Raw genomic sequence first — 18494 nt, 5'->3', positions numbered from 1 at the left:
AGTGAGGCGGGAAGCCCAGGGCCTGCCTGACCTTGGTCAGGTCGTAGGTGGGCTGACGCAGTCAGAAGGGGGACCTGGAGAACGAGAAGGGTGAATAAGCACCTCTCAGAGGCCAGCCAGGTGCCCAGAATCTGGACCCTTCCAGGAGGCCCGCCCAGCTCACAGACTGGAACTGTGAAAAGAAAGGGCAGATGCAGACCCCGAGGGCCAGCTTCGCTCTGCCATGCCCCCGGCCCTGGCCCCAAGAAGTCACGGGTGGGGGGGGGGGGCGTGGGGGGCATACACCAGGGCTGAAGGCCGCACCCGGAAGCAGGGAGGTTTGTGCACGGGGGCTGGGCCCTGTCTTCCTCAGCCCCAGGCTGTCATCTCGCCTGTCCTTCCCCCTGTCCCGTGTCCCCGGGGCAGCCCTCAGGAACCTGGAACGAGGCTTCCCGTCTGTTGAGCAGGCTTGGGGCTAAGTGCTTGTGTGCCTAGACATATTCAGTGTTCCCAGGACCTGCAAGGATGCCATTCAGCGTTTCGGATGAGGAAACTGAGGCCCAGGGAGGTGAGTGGCTGGCCCAGCCCCACACCATCCTGCCCTACCCCCACAGCGCAGCGCACTCCCTCCAGGGCAGGGGGCTGGTGACGGGCCTGTCTCCCCGCACTTTGCCCAGGGCTGGCGCTAAGAGCTCGGAGAGTGCTGGCAGCTGTTGGTGGGTGTTCCGGGGAGGAGGGTCTAACACCCAAACCTCCCCGCTCACACACCGCTGGAGGGGCGGTGCAGCACCAAGGAAACGTCACTGGCCAGGTGACCTTTCTCAGGCTGCTTCTGCCCACCAAGCCTCCTGCACCTCCTGTGGAACGGGTTTGTGATGCTGTGCCCGCGCTCCTGAGGATGGCCTCGCGGGAGAGGCTGCCCGCAGCGCCCGTCCACTTAACTGTCAGAAAAGGCGAGAGGCAGAGGCCAGGGGAGAGGCTGAGGATGGCCTCACGGGAGAGGCTGCCCGCAGCCCCCGTCCACTTACCTGTCAGAAAAGGCGAGAGGCAGAGGCCAGGGGTGAGGCTTGCTGCCGGGGCCCTGCTCTGCCGCCTGCTCCAGTGTAAAACCTCTGTGTCCTCTGGGCCATTCGAGATCCCCCCAGAGCGTACAAAGAAACCTCCCCCCGGGGTCAGCTCACCTCTCCCCTGCAGCTCTCGCCGCAGACCACAGGGCACCGTCCTCAGGTCCGGGAGGTTCTGCTCTCCGAGCACTAGTGTGAAAACAGCCCTCACCGGGCAGGCCTGTGACAAGGCCTTGCCCTGAAATCCCAAGCCCCCTGGTGTCTGCAGGAGACAGTTCTCCGGACAGAAACCAACCCCAAAGCGAGCGGCCCTGCGCAGGACCGAGTTCCCCGGCAGGTGGAGCCCCGAAGGCTGGCGTGGACCCACTGGCCTATTACCTCCTCGCGGCCGGGCTGCAGTCAGCACAGGGCCGAGGGGAACTCACAGTCACCGGGCCGCGTGCTCCAAGGCCAGGCCAGCCCCTCGAGGACTGAGAAGTGGCCTCAGGCGGAGGGCGGGGCTGGGGGCCAGGTGGGGCCTGGCGAGGCCTCCTTTCCTACTTGCCCTCACGCTCAGGCTTGGGAGGCCCCTGCTCGTCGGGCTGCAGTCCTGGCCTCCACGACCACCTGCCCCCAGCCACCTCCTCCACCCAGGACCTCCACACGCACTGTCACCATCCCAGCGGCCACCAGCCTGCACCCCAGGGCCCAGCTCCACTCAGAGGCCCAGGCGCTCTGGGGTGGCTTTGTCCAGCACCATGGGTTAGAGCGCCCCCTGCAGGTGTTGCTCAGAAGCGGACGCGACCCAGGTGGAGCAGGGGCTTCTGGGCAGACGTGGAGAGGCGGGGACCCAGAGGCAGAGTGGATGGGAGCAGGGCGCGGGCACGCGGCAGGCTGGCCGGGTGGCCGGGGAAGCCACTTCTGTCGGCCTGACTCTCCACTTTCCAGAGGGACCCCACGAGGAAGATGGACCTCACTGTGGGGCTCGGTGAGGGACTCAAGCCTGTGGACACTGCTCATGACGGGCTGCAGGGTGATCCAGAGGTCGGGGGGCCAGCATGTAGAGACTGGGCAGCCGGGGAGACCGGGACCACTGTGTAAGGGCCTTGCCGGGGAGCGTGGCCTTTATCCCAAAGTGATGGGAATCCTAGAAGGCTCAGGAGTCAACTGAGGGGAAAGGGTCAGAGGTCAGGGTGTCCGCGGCTGGGCCAGGAGAGCCGGTAGCCGACCCCTCTTCGCAGCGGGCTGCAGGTGGTCTTGGCGGCAGAAAGGCCGGTGGACCAGCCCCGACTGAGGCCTGACAGATCTCGGCAGGGGACTCGGGCTACTCCCGCCACCAGGGTGGTGCCACGTCAAGGGGCAGGGCAGACCCTGGGCTCGCGGGGTCTCTGCAGGTCGCTGCGCCCACACCTGGGCCACCGCTCAGAGCCTCTGGGGGCGGGGCCAGAAACCTGCGCGGTCGACGAGCTGCAGGTGGAAGACCCTCTGCCCAAAGCCCCACAGCTTGTCAGGAGCTGAGTGTGGCCCTCGGGCCTCTGGACCCGCGTCTCACCACAGGCGGCTCACCTTGGCGCCCTGTGGTCAGCGTGTCGTGCTGTTTGCAGACGGTCTCCGAGGCCTGAGCTCCCTCCCACCCTCTCGCCCTTCAGTCCAGCCCACTTCCACCTCAGCGTCACCTTCCAGTGCCCGTGACTGTGGCTGCTGCCGGTAGACTCATGGTCCCCTGTGCTGTCGGGTTCATCTCCGACACTGTCCCCCACCAGGCCCGGCAGGGGACGGGGGCTCGGTCACCTCGCATCCTCTCATTCTTCATGGGGCCTCCAGAGTCCTGTTCTTTCATCTGCTGGTTCAGCAGAAATCAGGCCCCTCGCCGTGCCGCTCCTGCACTGGGTGCTGGGCACTGGGGTCACCCGGAGAGCGAGTAGTCACTGGGGGAGACCACCGCCCAGATGCAAGCCCAGGGCCTGGGGGAGCCGGGGGTGCCGGCGCCAGGAGAGCTCGGGAGGGGCCTCCTGAGTCGTGACAAAGGCGCGAGGCTGAGCCATGGCAGCCACACTGCTCGGGGCAGGTGGGCTGAGCGCTGGGGGTGAGCCGAGGGATAAACCACTAACCCCTGAGGCCTGGGTCGGTGCCGGGTTCATCTCCAGCTCCTCTCTCACGGCCACCCAGCACCAAAGGAGTCGATCCCAGACTGTTGGTTGCACAGAGGAGGGAACCGTCCGCTGCCCCGCTAGGCTGAGACCTCCAGAGGCCAGGGACTGGGCGTGAGGCACGTCTGCCCAGCGCAGAGCAGGGGTCAGGTGAATCAGCGGCTGACTTGGGTACTGAGGCTCCACAGGCGGAGGTCCTAAGGGTGGCACCAGGAGTGCGCATGCGGTCACCACTGTGACAGCTCACCGAGCACCGTCACGCGCGCACCTTGTCTGGGCCTCGCGACCGAGCACCGGCACGCGCGCACCTTGTCTGGGCCTTGCGAGGACCAGGTGGCAGGTGTTCCATCTCCACGACACGCGGCCAGAAGCTCAGGCTCTGAGACGTGAAGGGACTTGCCCGACCCTGCGGGGCAGCATTCCGAGCAGTGTTTTCTGCCCCTGTGGCTGCTGCGTCAGCCACTACACTGTGACTGAGACCGTTCTTCAGGCCGGACCTCGCCCCAGACCTAGGGTGGTGCAAGCACCCAGCGCCAACTCAAGGGGCGTCCTGCTGCCGTCCGAGCCCCGGCCGGGCTGCACGGCACGTCCTGCTGAGTGGCTGCCCGTGCCACCGCTCCCCTCCCCGCCCCCGCCCCGCCCGGCGTGGCCCAAAGCAGAATTCCACCAGGGAAACACTAAAGATTGGCCTTTTAACACATCTGGGGTTTTCCCATCTGCTGAAAAGGGGCTCACTCCCAAGCCCCTCCCCACTTCAGTCCCCCTTCGCCAGCCCAGCCTTGTGGGTGAGAGTTCTCCCCTCTCGCTGGGTGAGGAGGCCCGTGGGCGCACCTCGCTGCCCCCTCAGGCCACTGGCTCTGCTGCCCCACTGCAGGCCGCCCCCGAGGATCCCCCCCGGAGGCCTGGCTCACTCAGCAGCTTGGAGTCTCACAGTCTTGGGTTCCAGTACTGGCTTCTCCCAGCGGCTGTGTGACCTGTGCGCTCACCCGGGGCCCTGCCCTTAGAAGGGCCCACAGTTGGCTGAGTGCTCGGCTGTCTGTTGGGAAATTCTTAACAATTTTTGAACAAGAGCCCTTTCCTTTTATTTCACACTGGGTCCCACAAATCGTGCAGCTAATCCTGCCTAGAAAAGGTCCTTTACTCCTCTGAGCCTCGGTTTCTCCACCTGCAAAGGGCCCATGGTGGGGGAAGGCGCATCCTTGGGGCAGATGGAGTAGCATTCGTGCAGACGGGGCGCACTGGGCAGGAGCTAGAGAGCCAGGTACGCGCTTGGCCGTGCGGGCCCCAGCTGGGGCTGGCTGGGGCTGGCTTGGATGGAGATCTGAGCCTGCTGGTGGGTTAGAGTGCACCCACCGGGTCCCACCAGCCCTGCCCCTTACCAGCCCAGCTGCTCTGCGCCGATTCCCAGTGTTCGGCACCAGTTCTGCACCTGGGAGGCGAGGGGCCGTCCACAGAGCTGCTGTAGCGTGGGGGAGCCTAGTGCAGCGATGCCTGTGGGATGGGCTGGCCAGCACCCAGGGGAGCCCAAAGAGCTCTTGTACCAAACATTGTCTAGGGTAACACAGGAGACTGAAAGGGTGCTCGCTACAGGGGAGAGACCTGCCCTGAGGGCGCAGAGAGCGAGTGACCATCCAGGCTTGACCCCGGCCCCAGCTCGGCCTCCTTCTCCTACCCAGAGGGCAGGTGCGGCCAGCAGGTCTCCAGGGCCCCGGTCGCTCAAGAGGCCCAAGATTCCGAGTCCCATCAGGGCCTCCAGAGACAGGAAGGGCCTGCAAGCCCCCTGGAGCCTGGTTGGCCGGGTCCCTTTTTCAGGGACACAGTCCCCGGTGCCCACACCACGTCCCACCTCCACCACCATGGAGAGACCCAGTGGTCATCCCGCTGTCGCCAAGTAAGGCCACCCAGCTGTGCCCCAGCCCAAGCTCTCGGCACCTTCTCCTGCCCGCCCCCTGCTCTCGGGCCTTCCCCCTGCCTCTCCAAGGCCTGAGCCTTAACTACCTGCACCTGGAAAACAGGCAGGTTCTCTGCCCCCTCTCCAGAGAGGGGCTCTCCCACGTAAAAGGCTGGAAAGGCACATGGGGGTACCTTGGCTCTGGAGTTGAGGGCCGGAGGCGGGATTTCCCTCTCTGGTTGTAACCTCAGGGTAGGAAGCTAACATTGTTGAGCAGCTACTCCAGGCTGGGCCCTGGGCCAGACGCTGTTGAGTGTGGGGTGTCTTTGATCCTCCCCTCAGCCCTGGGAGGGAAGACTTGCCGTCCTCACCTGCCAGGTGTAGGTGCTGAGGTCAAGCCCCGAGGGGCGGACTCGCTGGGTCACTCAGTGAGCGACAGAGCCAGAGTCACACCCTGGCCTCCCCACCTCCACTGCCCCAGTAGACGGGCGGCGGGGGAGACAAGAGGGCCTGCGCAGGCGTGTGCGGGTCAGAGCTTGGCCCACGCGCATGTGGAGGCCAGCCCGCATGCGCACACGGAGGGCGGAGGCCTCCTTTCTGCGTCTGGAGGCTGCTCGTGGAGGTCTCTGCGCTGACCTTGACCCATGAGCAGGCAGGAGGCCTCCCAGCCACTGGGCAACGTGCCCCACAGCAGGCAGACAGAAGCTGGAGGGCTAGAGTATGGGGAGACACGCTGAAAGCCTGGGAAGAGGCAGGGGCGAGGAGACTGGCCTTGCGGTAGCGGTTACAGCTTGTCCTACCGCGGTGAAGGCTTCAACCTCGAGAAAACGGGCAGCGGCCCCGGGCAGCAGGCAGCCCCCGAGTTCAGGGTGTTAAGGACAACAGCCATCGTGGTCACCCCACAGAATCACACACACACACACACACACACACACACACACACACACACACACAGAGGGAAAGCCCAGTTTCCTCCTCTCCCTGCTCCGTCCACCCCCTACAAGTTGAAGTTCAAAGGAAAGACATTAGCAGCAGAGACTCCTGGCAACTGGGGGTATGTATTCATTTAGTCATCACTCCTGCGTTCATCCACAAACTCCTCCCGGAGAAAACGGAATGCACCTTGCAGGAATGCAGACACCACAGAAGGACAGACAGAATAAATGGGGTAGGGGGAAAGTTCTGGGGAGAGACCCGCTGGGGCCAGGCAGCCAGGGGCAGCCACGGTAGACAGGCAGGGGATTTCAGGTTATAAGAGGTGGGGGCCCTTGGCGCTTCCCTTCCTAGCAGCAAAGGGGAGAGGGAAGTTCCCACAACACCAAAGCACGCCAGATGCTCAGGAAGAAACCCAGGTTGAAAGGCTCAGAGGCCCGGGAACTAGGCTCCTCCACGTGCCCTGGTGACCCAGGTGTGCCAGCCCCTTCTCCGGGCCTGGGGAGGATCATTCTCACCGCACGACGAGCTCAGTGACCTTAGTTATGTCCCAGCCACTCCAGCCCTTTGAATTTGCAAGAGGAAAAAAAAAAAAAGCACTAGACTAGCTTCAAGTGGACAAAAAACAGACGCCTTTGGCTTATCGTTCAGCGAGAACAGATGTTGGGCTGAGAGCCTCATCAAGGTGATGGATGGTGCGCGGGCTCTGGGAACCTCCCCTTGCAACTCCACGGCCAGGGCCACAAGCCATTCTGCGCTGAGACGAGTTTGGGAGCCCCAGTAACTGCCAGTCTGGGTTTGGAGTCCAAGTCCAGGCAAGGCAAGGGTTTAGGAATCTGTCCCTGGGTGGTTAAATACCAGCCCAGCCGACCTCAGCACTGGCCCTGGTGGTGGTGTTGACCCTGTTGGCACCGCTCCCTGTGGTTTGCAAACAGTTTTCCCATCCATCATCATCAGAGGGGAAACAGTGTCATTCTCCCATTTTACAGATGGGGAGCCTGCGGTTCAGAGAGGCCCCACAGCTAGAGTGTATCAGAGTCAGAATTTGCGTTGGAAACATCCATTTATTTATTTATTTTTGGCCACACCACGCGGTACGTGGGATCTTAGTTCACCAGCCAGGGATCGAATCCGCATCCCTTGCATTGGAAGCACGGAGTCTTAACCACTGGACCGCCAGGGAAGTCCCCAGAGCCAGAATTTGAACTCAGGTCTCCTGTCTCAGGAGATTCCCCCCACAGGTGGGGAAAGGTGGTGGCTTCTGTCCAAGGAGACTGAGAGTGTCTTTTTCTCTTTCCCTCCTCAGAGACGTGTGCAGTAAATAACGGAGGCTGTGACCGGACGTGCAAGGACACGGCCACCGGCGTGCGATGCAGCTGCCCGGTTGGATTCACACTGCAGCCGGATGGGAAGACGTGCAAAGGTCAGTGCGCACCACCTCCCTCGCCGGGCCCCGGGTGGTGCAGGCAGGGCAGGAGCAGGGCGGCACACTTGGGCTGGGTGTGCGACCACACATGGCTTCAGGGGCGAGGGTGGTCAGCTGCCACGTGCATTTCTGTTGGAGAAGCTAAGAAGAGGGAGAGTCAGCACCAGCGCTCCCCAGCAAGGCTCAAGGGAGCCCCAGTTCCACTGTATATTGACAGGTTCAAGCGGGGCTCTGATATCGAAGAATGTGGCTTCACCCTGGGTTGAACAAACGGGGTACCTGTTCTTTGGGCTTCCTAGGCCGGCAGAGGTTCCTTGTGGCCTCCCAGGGGGCAGGGCCAGGCTGGTTCCTGTGCTCACTCACCTTGGCCGGGGTGCGTTCTGCAGAGCTGGGGGCAGCAGGGCACAGGGCTCAGACCAGGCCAGGATGGTCTTCTTGTCGGCGTTAGCAAACTGAGGACACTGTGTGTCCTCGTCACTGGAAGAGGGAAGGTGTGCAGGGGGATCTCAACCGGAGGACTAAAGATGCAAAATTAGAAATAGGGATTGGGAAGGTCAGGAATGGGCCGGTCTGCCAGCTGCTGGAAGCCAGAGAAGGGTGAGCTTTCTCTGCCCACTGTCCCCAGCTCACTCCGAGGTTCCTGAGGGCCCACGGGGGCTCAGCCGTGTTGGGGACCCCTCAGGAAACAGGAAGCAGAGAGGCTGGGAAGCCAGAGCTGTCTGAGCCCTAGGACTGAAGGGGCCAGCCCTACAGCACGGGGGCACCAGCCCTACAACAGGCACCAGCCCAGGCAAAGACCTGCGGGCCTTGGGCCGGGAGGCAGCCCTTGCGAGGAGTGAGGTGCAGCCCCTCAGCACTCCCAGACCAGCGCTCAGATCCCTGCCCAGGCTGGCTGCCCTCCTCCCATCACTCTGCCGGGAAGCGGGCAGGCCCAGAGGCCAGCATGGAAGGGCAAAGGAGGCAGAACTTCCAAAGCCCAGTGGGTGAGAAGGTTGACAGCGGAGGCTCAGGTGATTTTGAATAGTCTGAGATGGGCTTCTGAAGCCTGTAAAAATAGAGAGCATGTGACTTCTCCTCCCCAGCCGCTCTGCTGGGAAGAACCTAGTGATTATTGACAGAAATAACCGTTCTTCCACCTGTTTATTTGAAAATAAAGTCCTTCTGTAGCCTCCGCTCAGCCCACTTAGAGCGAGGGGTGTTCCGGGTGGGCGGGGGCTCTCTGAGGCCTTGCCACGTGGGCTTAATGCCAGGAGGGCTGGCCAGGGTCCACCGCAGACCCAGCCGTCCTCATAGCCCAGCAATGTCACAGCAGGTCCAGCCAGTTGCCCTTGGAGCCAGGACAGAAGAAGGTAGAATCGGGCCACCCACACCCCGTCCAAGGCACAGCGCTGACGCAGGACCGGAGGGGTAGGGCAGGGCTTAATTCCAGACTCGAGGCCAGGAGCTCGCCGCTGGGAGCTGACCTGTCTGGGCTGGAAAGGGGCCTCAGCAGTCACATGGCCCACAAGGAGCACCTAAGGGGACGCTGACTGCTGCCCCCTGCCCATCCTTGCTGGCGAGAGGGGCATCCATCCTCACCCCACCTTGAGTCTGGGGTAGGGGGAGATGTTGAAGGGAGCTGTCCACACGGCCCCAGGCCCGCCAGTCTGAGCCTCCGACCATGTTTCCTGTGTTGAAACAACTGGACCCTTTACCCAGAGCTGCTCATTTGCCTTTAGCCGACCCTCCTCACTCCCACTGCCCTGGAGTCAGGAAGTCCTTTCGTTCACGCATGCACCGGATGGGTTTTCTGGGCTCCTCCTGTGTGCAAGTGCAGGGGAGACCAGGGAATGAAACAGAAATTCCTTGTGCCCAGAGATCTTCTATTGAGTAAAGAAGACAGACTTTAAAAATTAAAGTCTGGGCAGGGGGTAGGAGAGCGGGGAGGATGGAGGAAGAGGCTCTAATCCAGGCAACATGACTGCTGTGCAGAGGCCTGGGGTTCCAGGACCCAACGCAGCCAGGGTGCCCAGATCTGGGGAAGATTCAGGGGAGGTCCAGGAGAAGGGGTTGGCCCTTCATCCTGTGAGCCTCGGCCAGGCGCCAGACACTCTTGGGCAAGGAGGCACAGGCCAGATTTTCGTTTGGAGACAGTCCCTGCCACTGTTGGGACGGGTTTCTAGGCAGGGTTGGGAAGAACAGGCTCGAGGTGACAATGGTTTGGGCCCAGGGTGGCAGCAGAGGTGGAGAAGAGCTGTCCGAATGTTGTTATACGTAGAATTTGAGGATCGTGGGACTGGTCCAGAACTATATAGTAGGAACATCACAGCGTCTCCAAATCAGGGAACCCTGGAAACCAAATGTTGACCTCGAGACCCCCGGGTTTGGAGTCTTAGAGCCTTGGGCTTACAGTCTGAGTTTCCCGGGGCCTGGCTGGAGGGGCGCAGGGCAGGGTGCGGGGGCTCGGGGCAGGGGGCAAGCCAGCTGGGGATCCCCGACAAACCGAGGCCCTGGCCCTGGGGTGCTGGCTTCTCGGTCAGCATGCACACCCTGGTCTTGGCAGGGCCCAGAGGAGGATATCGAAGGTTCAGTGTTTTCTGGAAGCCAGAAGGTCATTGCTAAGCAAGACCAGTGGCTGGAGGTCTGGGAAAATCCAGAGCTGAAAACCCAGGACGGCCGGGGATCACGTGGGCAGGTGGAGGCCTGCCCCAAAACATCAGGGCCATGGGGGGCTCTGCAGGACTTGCCCCTTTGTCTCAAGAGTGTGGACAGCCCAGTCGCAGGGCTCCCTGGTTGGCGCTGTCCTGCTCGATACTGGGAAGCGGGCACCTTGCTAATTGGCCCTTCTGAGAGGAAGGAGGTCTGGGGCCTCAACTTCCTGAGCCAGAGCCTGGATTTCCTCAGGGACACCAGCCCCTCCTCCCAGCACCAGTCTGGGAGGACTGCCCCCAGCCCCGCCTGTTGGCCCTCTTCCCTCACCTGCCCTGTGCCCGTCCAGCCCAGCCCAGCAGCCTGCCCTCCCCCTAGGCTGCTCCAGAGTGATGCCAGCCCACTCCCACAGGCCCAAAACCCTCATCCACGTGGCCTCTGCGTTGCCAGGCTGTGCCCCCTCAGTGGGGTGGGCAGAGGGGGACAGGAGCAACCAACCTACTGCGTGTCCCCATAGCTCACCCCACACCTTTCCCCCCAACACGCATTGATGTTCAAACATTGGGTGACGCATCGAATGTTCCACTAACCTCTCAGCCCCCCGACTCGCTTATTCACTCATTCGTTCATCCATTCGTTCAGTGCCCCATCCTTCTGTGCAGGCCTCATGCTGGGCCCTGGGGCTCCAGGTGGGAGCCAGGTGCCCCGTCTGTCATCCCGCTGAAGGCAGGTCCCATGACAAGGGAGCAGCTAACTCTGGAGAGAACGTCAGGGAAGGCTTTCCAGGGGGTGCTTGTTCCCCAGGCAGGGTGGGGTGAGGGCTGCCGAGACAGGATCCAAGCGTGCAGAGAAGAGGAGGGCAGGGCCGCCGGGCTGGGCCAGGGTGTGGAGGGGAGACCGTGAGCCTCTGTAACCAGGTAGGGGACTGCTGGCCGCTGGTGGGGCCCGGTGGGAGCACAGTAGAGAAGGAGGGGGGTCTTGGAAGGGTGGGAGGTGGAAAGGGGTCAGAGGCTCATCAGAATGAAGGCCGAGGGGCCGTGCGAGCCCACTGCCCCCTCACTACAGCTGAGGCTAGAGCCTGGGACGGCGCCTCCCCGACTCTGACCCCCAGGCAGCCCGCTACACCAGCTTGGGCCTCAAGCGAACAGCGCCTCGCACCTCCTGTCTAGCTGCCGTGACAGCCCCTGAGCCGACAGGCCCAGATGGGGTAGGGGATGGGATTGGGGGTTCCAGAGGCCTGAGGCATTCCCGAGGAGGCGAGCCCCATCTGCACATCCAGTCGTAGTGAATGATGCTGGACAGGTGCCTGCTAGCAGCCCAGTTTGCAGATGGGGAGCCTGCGGCTCAGAGAGGGGCCTTGCCCTGCCCAGGGTCACGGAGCCGAGCGGGCCCTCCGTTCTTCTGTCAGAGGCTTTTAGCCAGAATCTCCCCTGTCTTCCTGTAACCCCCGGGGGAGGGGGCGACGGAGAGCCCCAGCCTCTGTCTGGACAGGCCCTCGCTGCACTCGAGGTCTGTTTCCTCTGAAGGCCGCAGGGCCAGCGTGCTGCACGGGCGGGGCCGTCTCTGGAGACACCTGGGGCTGGGCTCAAGTCGGCCTCCTGCGTGGAGCTGTGACCTCCCCCGGAAAGTGGGAGATCTGGCCTCGGGTTGTTTTGACCGTCACACGAGACCTTGCCAGAAAGTGCTTGGCCTGGTCGCCAGCACGAGGTGATGCCCGCCCAGCAGGTGCCGTGACCCCCAGAGGGTCCTCCTACTTCCTCTGGGGCGTGGGCTCATCCTGAGGCCGCTTTGTTCCTGAAACACAGGCTTCGGAGCGCGTGCAGAGTTCGCAGTGCCGAGCGGTCTCTGTTTTTAGCCGTCATTTTGGTGCACACGTAGACCACCTCCTGTGTGCAGAGAGGTGAAGGCCCAGCCCGTGAGAGGCGGAGCCAGGGTCACACACGCCCTAGCGGCCTCCCTTAGTGGGGCCACCTCGGATTCTCCGCCCTTCCCATCTTCCTGGCACCAAAATCGTCAGCATACGCAAACAGAATGGGTCCTTGGGGCAGAGGGACCTCGGGGAGGCTGGCCGAGGGCAAGGAGGTGGCGGGCACACCCCCTGAGTGTCCTGTGTTCCCCAGAGCCCAGCCCCACCCGGGCCTCCACAGGAAAGCAGCTCTGGGTCTGCCCCTGCCCGACTCGCTGTACCCGTTCCCCTCGCAAAGGCTCCGAGAGTTGCCCACCCGGGGGTCTCAGCCCTGCTCTCTTTAACGCCCCCGCCGTTCTTCTGACGTTTGGGGGTTTTTTCTGGGGTGAAGAGCATTCTGTGGGGGTGCTGCTGTAGGACTTCTCAGCAGGTGTCAAGTCCAGCCTGTTCGATCTGAGGAAAAGAGCTGGGAGCAGCGTGGTGAGAGGCTGTACCTGAGACCGGAGTCTTTGGAATAGGACCAAGTCTCCTCCGCGGGGCTCGGAGAAATGGGGACAGATTGACCTTGACAACTGGCCGTGCCAGTTACACGGGACAGGGGTGTCCGGGCCTCACACTCAGGCCAGGCTCAGCGGGTGCTGGAGTCTGAGTCAGCAGCTCTGTTAAGATGTGGCCAGTGACCAGCACAGAAAGTCCTCTCTCTGCCGGGGGCGGGGGGATGCCTCTTTCACCGCTTCCTTTTGTGCCCTCCTCCAATCAGGGTGGGGACACCTTCCTGGACGTCATCTCCTACTTCTGTTTCCAATTGCTGGGCTAGGTCTGGGGGGCCGGCGGGGGGTGACCAGCGTGGGGGGCCCGGGAGCCGGAGCCCAAGAGGAACTTCGGAGTGAGAAAAGGTACCTCAGGGACAGGGTCTCTGACAGCTCAGTCTGCCAGATGGACCGGGAGCCCAGGGAACAAGCCCAGGGGAGCAGGGCAAGGAGGGTGGGAGGGAGCTCCTGGGGGTGGGGGGAGCTCGTGAGGGAAGGAGCTCCCATCACTAGAGGTGTGCAAGCCGAGGCCCACCGGCAGGGGTGCTGGGAGGCCTTCAGGGTGCAGCCGCAACTCGTGACATGCCCAGTGAAGAAACAGCTCAAACTCACCTGCAGGCATGGGGAAGGGGGAGCGGCAGGAACCAGGCTGGGAAGGGAGGCGGCCCAGGAGCGCCGGTTCCCGCCACCAGCCGCCAGTTACCCTCCCGGCCTCGGTCTCCCCGTCAGTAAAGCAGGAGCAATAAACCTACTTTGTAAAGAGTTGTTTGGGCCCTGGCTGAGCACCGGCGCCTTAGGGATGTTATTTCATTTCATCCTCGTGACGTCCTTCCACGTAGGGGCGCCTCTGATCCTTATTTTAACAGACAGGGAGCCGAGGCCCCAGGGGTCCAGTAGCTCGCCCAGCCCAGAGTCACAGCCTCCGGGAAGCAGCCCCCTGCTCCCGGCCTCCCCGCCTCCCTGGCACCTCCCCGGGGATGAAAGGGCGTGGGAGCGTCCCGGTCCCTGTTGTTTGGCCCGGCACCGCAGACACCAGTTCCCTCCCTTCGGTGCACAAACGCCAGGCTCGCCAAGTCCTGGGGGCAGCGGTGTCTCCCGTCCTCCCACCCCCACGGCTGTGAGCCAGCCCCCCTTCCTGGGCTCAGCCGGGGGACCCGAGGCGGCCCGGGCAGCGCAGCCCAGCCCACTCTCTTCGCCTCGTCCTGCCGCCCGGCTCCGCAGACATCAACGAGTGCCTGGTCAACAACGGAGGCTGCGACCACTTCTGCCGCAACACCGTGGGCAGCTTCGAGTGCGGCTGCCGGAAGGGGTACAAGCTGCTGACGGACGAGCGGACGTGCCAAGGTGAGCCGCCCTGGTCCTCGTGGGGTCCCGCCCCTCTCAGGCCACACAGGCTCCCAGGAGGGTAGGCGAGCCTGGGGTGGGCGTGTCCGCCGGCCGGGCCGGGCCTGAGGGGCCGGGGGTAGTTTTTGTGTCCCTAGCCTGTGCGCTTGCCCTCCTGTCTTCCCGTCCTTTATGATTCTAGGGGCCCTGAGAAGCCATCCAGCCCCACCTCTCCCTGATATAGAGGGGACCTGAGGCCCAGGGAGGGGTCGGCCCGTGTCCCAGGTGGCGCCGGCTCCTCCCTCCAGGGGGGGCCTCCCAGGCCACCGTCAGTGGCTTCAGAGGCCAGGTGGATGCTGCCACCTGGTGGAAGCTGTAGCACGTGGCAGGCGTGCTCCAGCAGCCCTTCCTCAGGGTCCCTGGGCACCTGCAAGGAGCAGGGGTAATGGGAAGAGAGACCTGGGCAGAAGCCAAGCATCACAGCCCGGGACAAGTCCCGCAGGCATCCTGGATGCAGTGAGAGCCCAGAGGATGGGCAGTGGAGAGACGGGTCAGGGAAGGCTTTGTGGGAGGGGACACTGGGGAAGTGCTTGAAGGATGAATAGGCATCTTCCAGGAGGAGCCAGGGAGGCAAACCCGACCAGGAAGTGGCACTGTTGGGCTGAGGGGGTGTGAGGAACCAGAAGGAGCCCCGTGGAGCTAGATGAGGCCATTGAGAAGGAGCCGGCTTCGGGGATACGCGCAGAGGGTGGGGCCGGCTCAGTTCCATCGCTGTTACCCTGTTGCCGTCCCGTCGTTTCATCTCCACGAGGTCCCAGGAGGCACAGGCTGCACCGGGCCGCATCTGGCTTGCGGTTGCAGCATCTGCCTCGTAGCGGTGCTCAGAGGCCGGCCTGGGGCAGCACGAGGCCCTGAGGGCCCCGAGGAAGGCGAGAGCAGAGGCTGGTAAGGGAGGGTCCAGGGCCAGCCTGTCCTGGGGCTCAGCACGTGACCTGAGCCAGTCGCTTCCCCTCCCTGGGCTCGGCCTCCGCCTCGCTGCTCGGGCGACCTGGCCCTGTCTTCCTCTCGGGGCACAGGGGCCTGCTGGGAGCACAGCACCCGTCCGGGCTCCGATCAAGGCTCCTCTGCACTTTGGCTTTGTCTCTCCATCTGCCTTGCCGCATTCTGTGGACGGCTGAGGGAGGGCCGTTGGCTTTGCATCCCCAGCTGCCCTGGGAGAGGGGCGGGCAATGGCTGGACTGCTCCGGGCTCTGGCTGAGTCTCCTCCCCCCTCTTCCTGACTCAGCTCTGCAAGGCCCTGGGGCTCCGGCCCACCCCTGCTCCAGCACAGCCCCTGGGTCCCCAGCTCCAGCAGGCACGCAGGGCCCTTGGGATGGGGACCCCAGACACCTCCCCAGCCCCCCTGAGCTCCACACAATCCCTGAGGATCCAGTGCTGTCACCTCCCAGCCTTTGCCCGGAGTGCCCTTCCCCCACTCTCACTCCTGCATTCCGGGCTAGCCCCATCCTTCAGGGTCTAGCCCAGGAGCCACAGCCCCAGGAGCTCTTCCCAGATCCACCCCCGGGAGGAATCACATCTTCCTTTGAGCATTCGCAGTGATTCCTTCCTCGTGCTCGTGTTATTATAAACACATATGCTATGAGTGCGTCTGTAGGCACGTGAGCAAATGTATTCAAAGAACAGATTCCAGCTGCAGTGCCCAAGGAGAGGCAGGTCAGTGTCTGCCTTGCCCTCGGGACCCCCATCAGCTGTCCCATGGGGGCCACCCTGCTCAGAACTTACGGCCAGGATAGATTGGTCTCCTGCAAACACGTAGTTCATTTCCTCCTTTCCAGCAGCAAGCAGTCTGTGGCCCGCCCTCGTTCCCTTTTTACCCTGGCTGCCAGGGTGGTCAGAATCAAGTGTCACATACTATCAAGGCTACTTTGTTATTCCTCATGGGTGGCATCATCCCTACCCCCATCCCCCTTTCTGTCTGTGCTGTTTTCCCCATTTTCTCCAGAGACATCTTGGGGTGATGGGGGAACACACTTTGGTCGGCAGTCAAGTGGTCTGTTTTCATGTCCCAGTTCAGCCCCTTCCCCAGGCAAGCCCGTTGGTTTCCTGCAGGTGTGGATTAAATACCTACCCTAATCCCACTGGAATGGGAGATATCAAAATGGCAGGGATTCGTAATAATCCCTTCTACTCAAAATATTTCTACCCTGCCCACCTCCAGAAAAGATGTGAGGCAGCTTCTCACCCAGACACATGAGGCTAATGGAGACAGAATGGAAAATTGGGCAGCGACACGAAGTCTGACGTTTGCTGTGCGTCGGCTGTGCGCTGAGCCTGGGGCCCCAGGACTGTCGGGCACAGAGGTCTGTTGAGTGACTGAGCGAGGGGCAGGCCGTGCCATCCACCACACCCTGAACCTCCTCCCACATTTTGTCTCCCTGTGGCCACACAGACGTCGACGAGTGCTCCTTCGAGCGGACCTGTGACCACATCTGCATCAACTCCCCGGGCAGCTTCCAGTGCCTGTGCCGCCGCGGCTACACACTCTATGGGACAACCCACTGCGGAGGTCTGCAGCTCGCCCGCCAGGGCCACCTCCCCCCAGAGGCACGCGCCCGGCCGCACGGCCACCTGCACTGCACCCCACACCCCGACCTTGACCTTGACTCTGACGGGCCTGGGAGGGACTGGTGGGCAGAGGGGTCAGCCAAGGGTAAGGCGGGAGGGTGGGGGGAGGGGCAGCAAGCACCCACTGGGTGCCAGGCCTCAGCCAGGCTGTGGACACGGGCCTGGAAACAGCAGTTTCTGGGAAACCCCAGTCCGGAAGGGAGGATGGCTGCACAGAGGATCCCACAAACAGTTCATTCCAGCGGAGGGGGTAACAACAGAGAAGGGCAGAGGGTGGGGACAATGGGGGGCTCCTAAAGGAGGAGTGTTTGGGTCATGGTGGGGGAAGCGTGCCAGAGGGGTCAGCGTGTGCAAGAGCACTGAGGCAGAGGAGCACCGAGGGACCGAGAGGCAGCCAGTGGGGCTAGAGTCCCATGAGGGAAGGGGCACACGGCGGGAGGTGCAGACAGAGGGGACACAGGGCTTCGTGAGCCCCAGGGGACTTGTGGCTTTATTCCCAGTGCGATGAGAAGCCATTGGAGGGTTTATGCAGGGATGTGACGGGCTCAAGTTCATGTAACGAGATCCCTCCAGCTGCCACGTGTTTAGGAGAGTGGGACCCAGGGCACCAGTGGGGACACGGCTCCAGGCATGGGAGTGAGAGCTACTGGAGCCTGGGCAGGGTGGGGAGGGATGTGGAGAGAGGGAAGGCTCTAGATGCCTTTAGGTGCCACGGATGATGGGACATGGGGATGTACAGGCTTGGGGGTGAAGCTGGCGGGGGTGTCAAGAATGGCCCTGAGGTCCCTGGTGTCTCTCCCTTTCCTTTGACCTGGTGGTAGCCACACTTCCCCTGCTGGGCAGCTGTGAAGTTTAGGTGGGCTCAGGCACAGCTGGTGCTAGGGGCGTGGCTCGTGGGGTGAGCTGCAGATTCTTCTGCAGGGACTCCCAAAAACCTGGGCACCAGCTTCTGCACACAGGTCTTTGGCCCAAAAGAAGGCGGGGCCTCAGCGGAGACTTCCTGTGCCCAGGTGCCTGTTGTGCAGGAGGGAAACTGGCTGGGAAGGGCACGTCCGAAGTCCCACAGTGAGATACGGCCTCAGGACCCCGGGGCCGTTGCTGATCATTCCGGCCCCACAAGACCTGACTGCAACTTTATTTTGTGCCATTTCTCTGCCCTCCCCCAAGTCTGGGCTCAGCTGCCCAAGTTCAGCAAACCACTGCGGTTCCTGGAGGGGGGGATGTGTGTTGGTGTCTGCGGGAACCCTGTGTGTGTGCAAGCTCGTGTGTGTGTCGTGTGCAACCACATGTCTATATCCAGTGACAGTATCAGGCTGGCGTCAGGGTCAGGGGATTCTCGGCCCTCCTGTCCTGGGTGGGTCCTGCCCTGCCAGCCCCAAGGGTGTGGCCTCGGCTGGACCGTCCAGCCCCCCCTCCTGCCCTTACGCCTACCTGTGCTTCCAGATGTGGACGAGTGCAGCATGAACAACGGGAGCTGCGACCAGGGCTGTGTCAACACCAAGGGCAGCTACGAATGCGTCTGCCCCCCAGGGAGGCGTCTCCACTGGAACCGGAAGGACTGCGTGGGTGAGTGCCCTGGGGCGGGCCATCGCGAGCACCCCTGAGAAGGGCCTGGGTGCCAGCACCTCCGCTGGTGCCTGGATGGCTGGGGCTCCTGGGCAGGTGCTCTCTGCTGCTGGGATACGGCTGATGGGAATGAGGGCTGACAGAAGAAGAGGGGATGCAGCGGGGAGAGCACGCTTGGAGGCGCAGAAACGGCTTGGGGCGGGGACACGGGGAGCACGGAGGTGGAGACCTGGGGGTCAGCGTGTGCAGCCAGAGCTGTGGACTCAGGAGGAGCTGACACTCAGAAGCAGCAGGGCGCGGAGGCCTCAGTAGCCCCAGCTCCCCTTGTCCTGCCAAGGAAGCTGGTGGGAGGGGAGGGGTGGTTACACGGGGGGCAGCAGCAGCAGAGCCTGGACTGGGGAGCGCCTGGGTCTTTGTACACCCGCCACTGGCCTGGCAAGGGGCGGGCCTCCTAGAGCGCTCAGGGCTCATGCGCCCTCTGCTGCTGGGCTCTG

The 18494-nt window shown here is 63.0% G+C and overlaps 1 protein-coding gene across 1 annotated transcript in view; it reads left to right on the top strand.

Moving 5' to 3' along the window:
- Nucleotides 1-18494, top strand: part of SCUBE1 (signal peptide, CUB domain and EGF like domain containing 1) — a 126946-nt gene that overhangs the window by 81823 nt on the left and 26629 nt on the right. Inside the window, exons 8-11 of the mRNA XM_027107897.1 lie at nucleotides 7303-7419; nucleotides 13708-13830; nucleotides 16259-16375; nucleotides 17878-18000. Coding sequence (XP_026963698.1) covers nucleotides 7303-7419; nucleotides 13708-13830; nucleotides 16259-16375; nucleotides 17878-18000 — 480 coding nt within the window. The remainder of the gene's footprint in view (nucleotides 1-7302; nucleotides 7420-13707; nucleotides 13831-16258; nucleotides 16376-17877; nucleotides 18001-18494) is intronic.

The sequence above is a fragment of the Aethalodelphis obliquidens genome, unplaced genomic scaffold (assembly GCF_003676395.1).
Source record: "Aethalodelphis obliquidens isolate GAN/ISIS:26980383/991018 unplaced genomic scaffold, ASM367639v1 scaffold8, whole genome shotgun sequence".
Classification (NCBI taxonomy): domain Eukaryota; kingdom Metazoa; phylum Chordata; class Mammalia; order Artiodactyla; family Delphinidae; genus Aethalodelphis; species Aethalodelphis obliquidens.
Note: the sequence above shows the minus strand (reverse complement) of the source record. Positions and strands in the feature narration are given on the sequence as shown.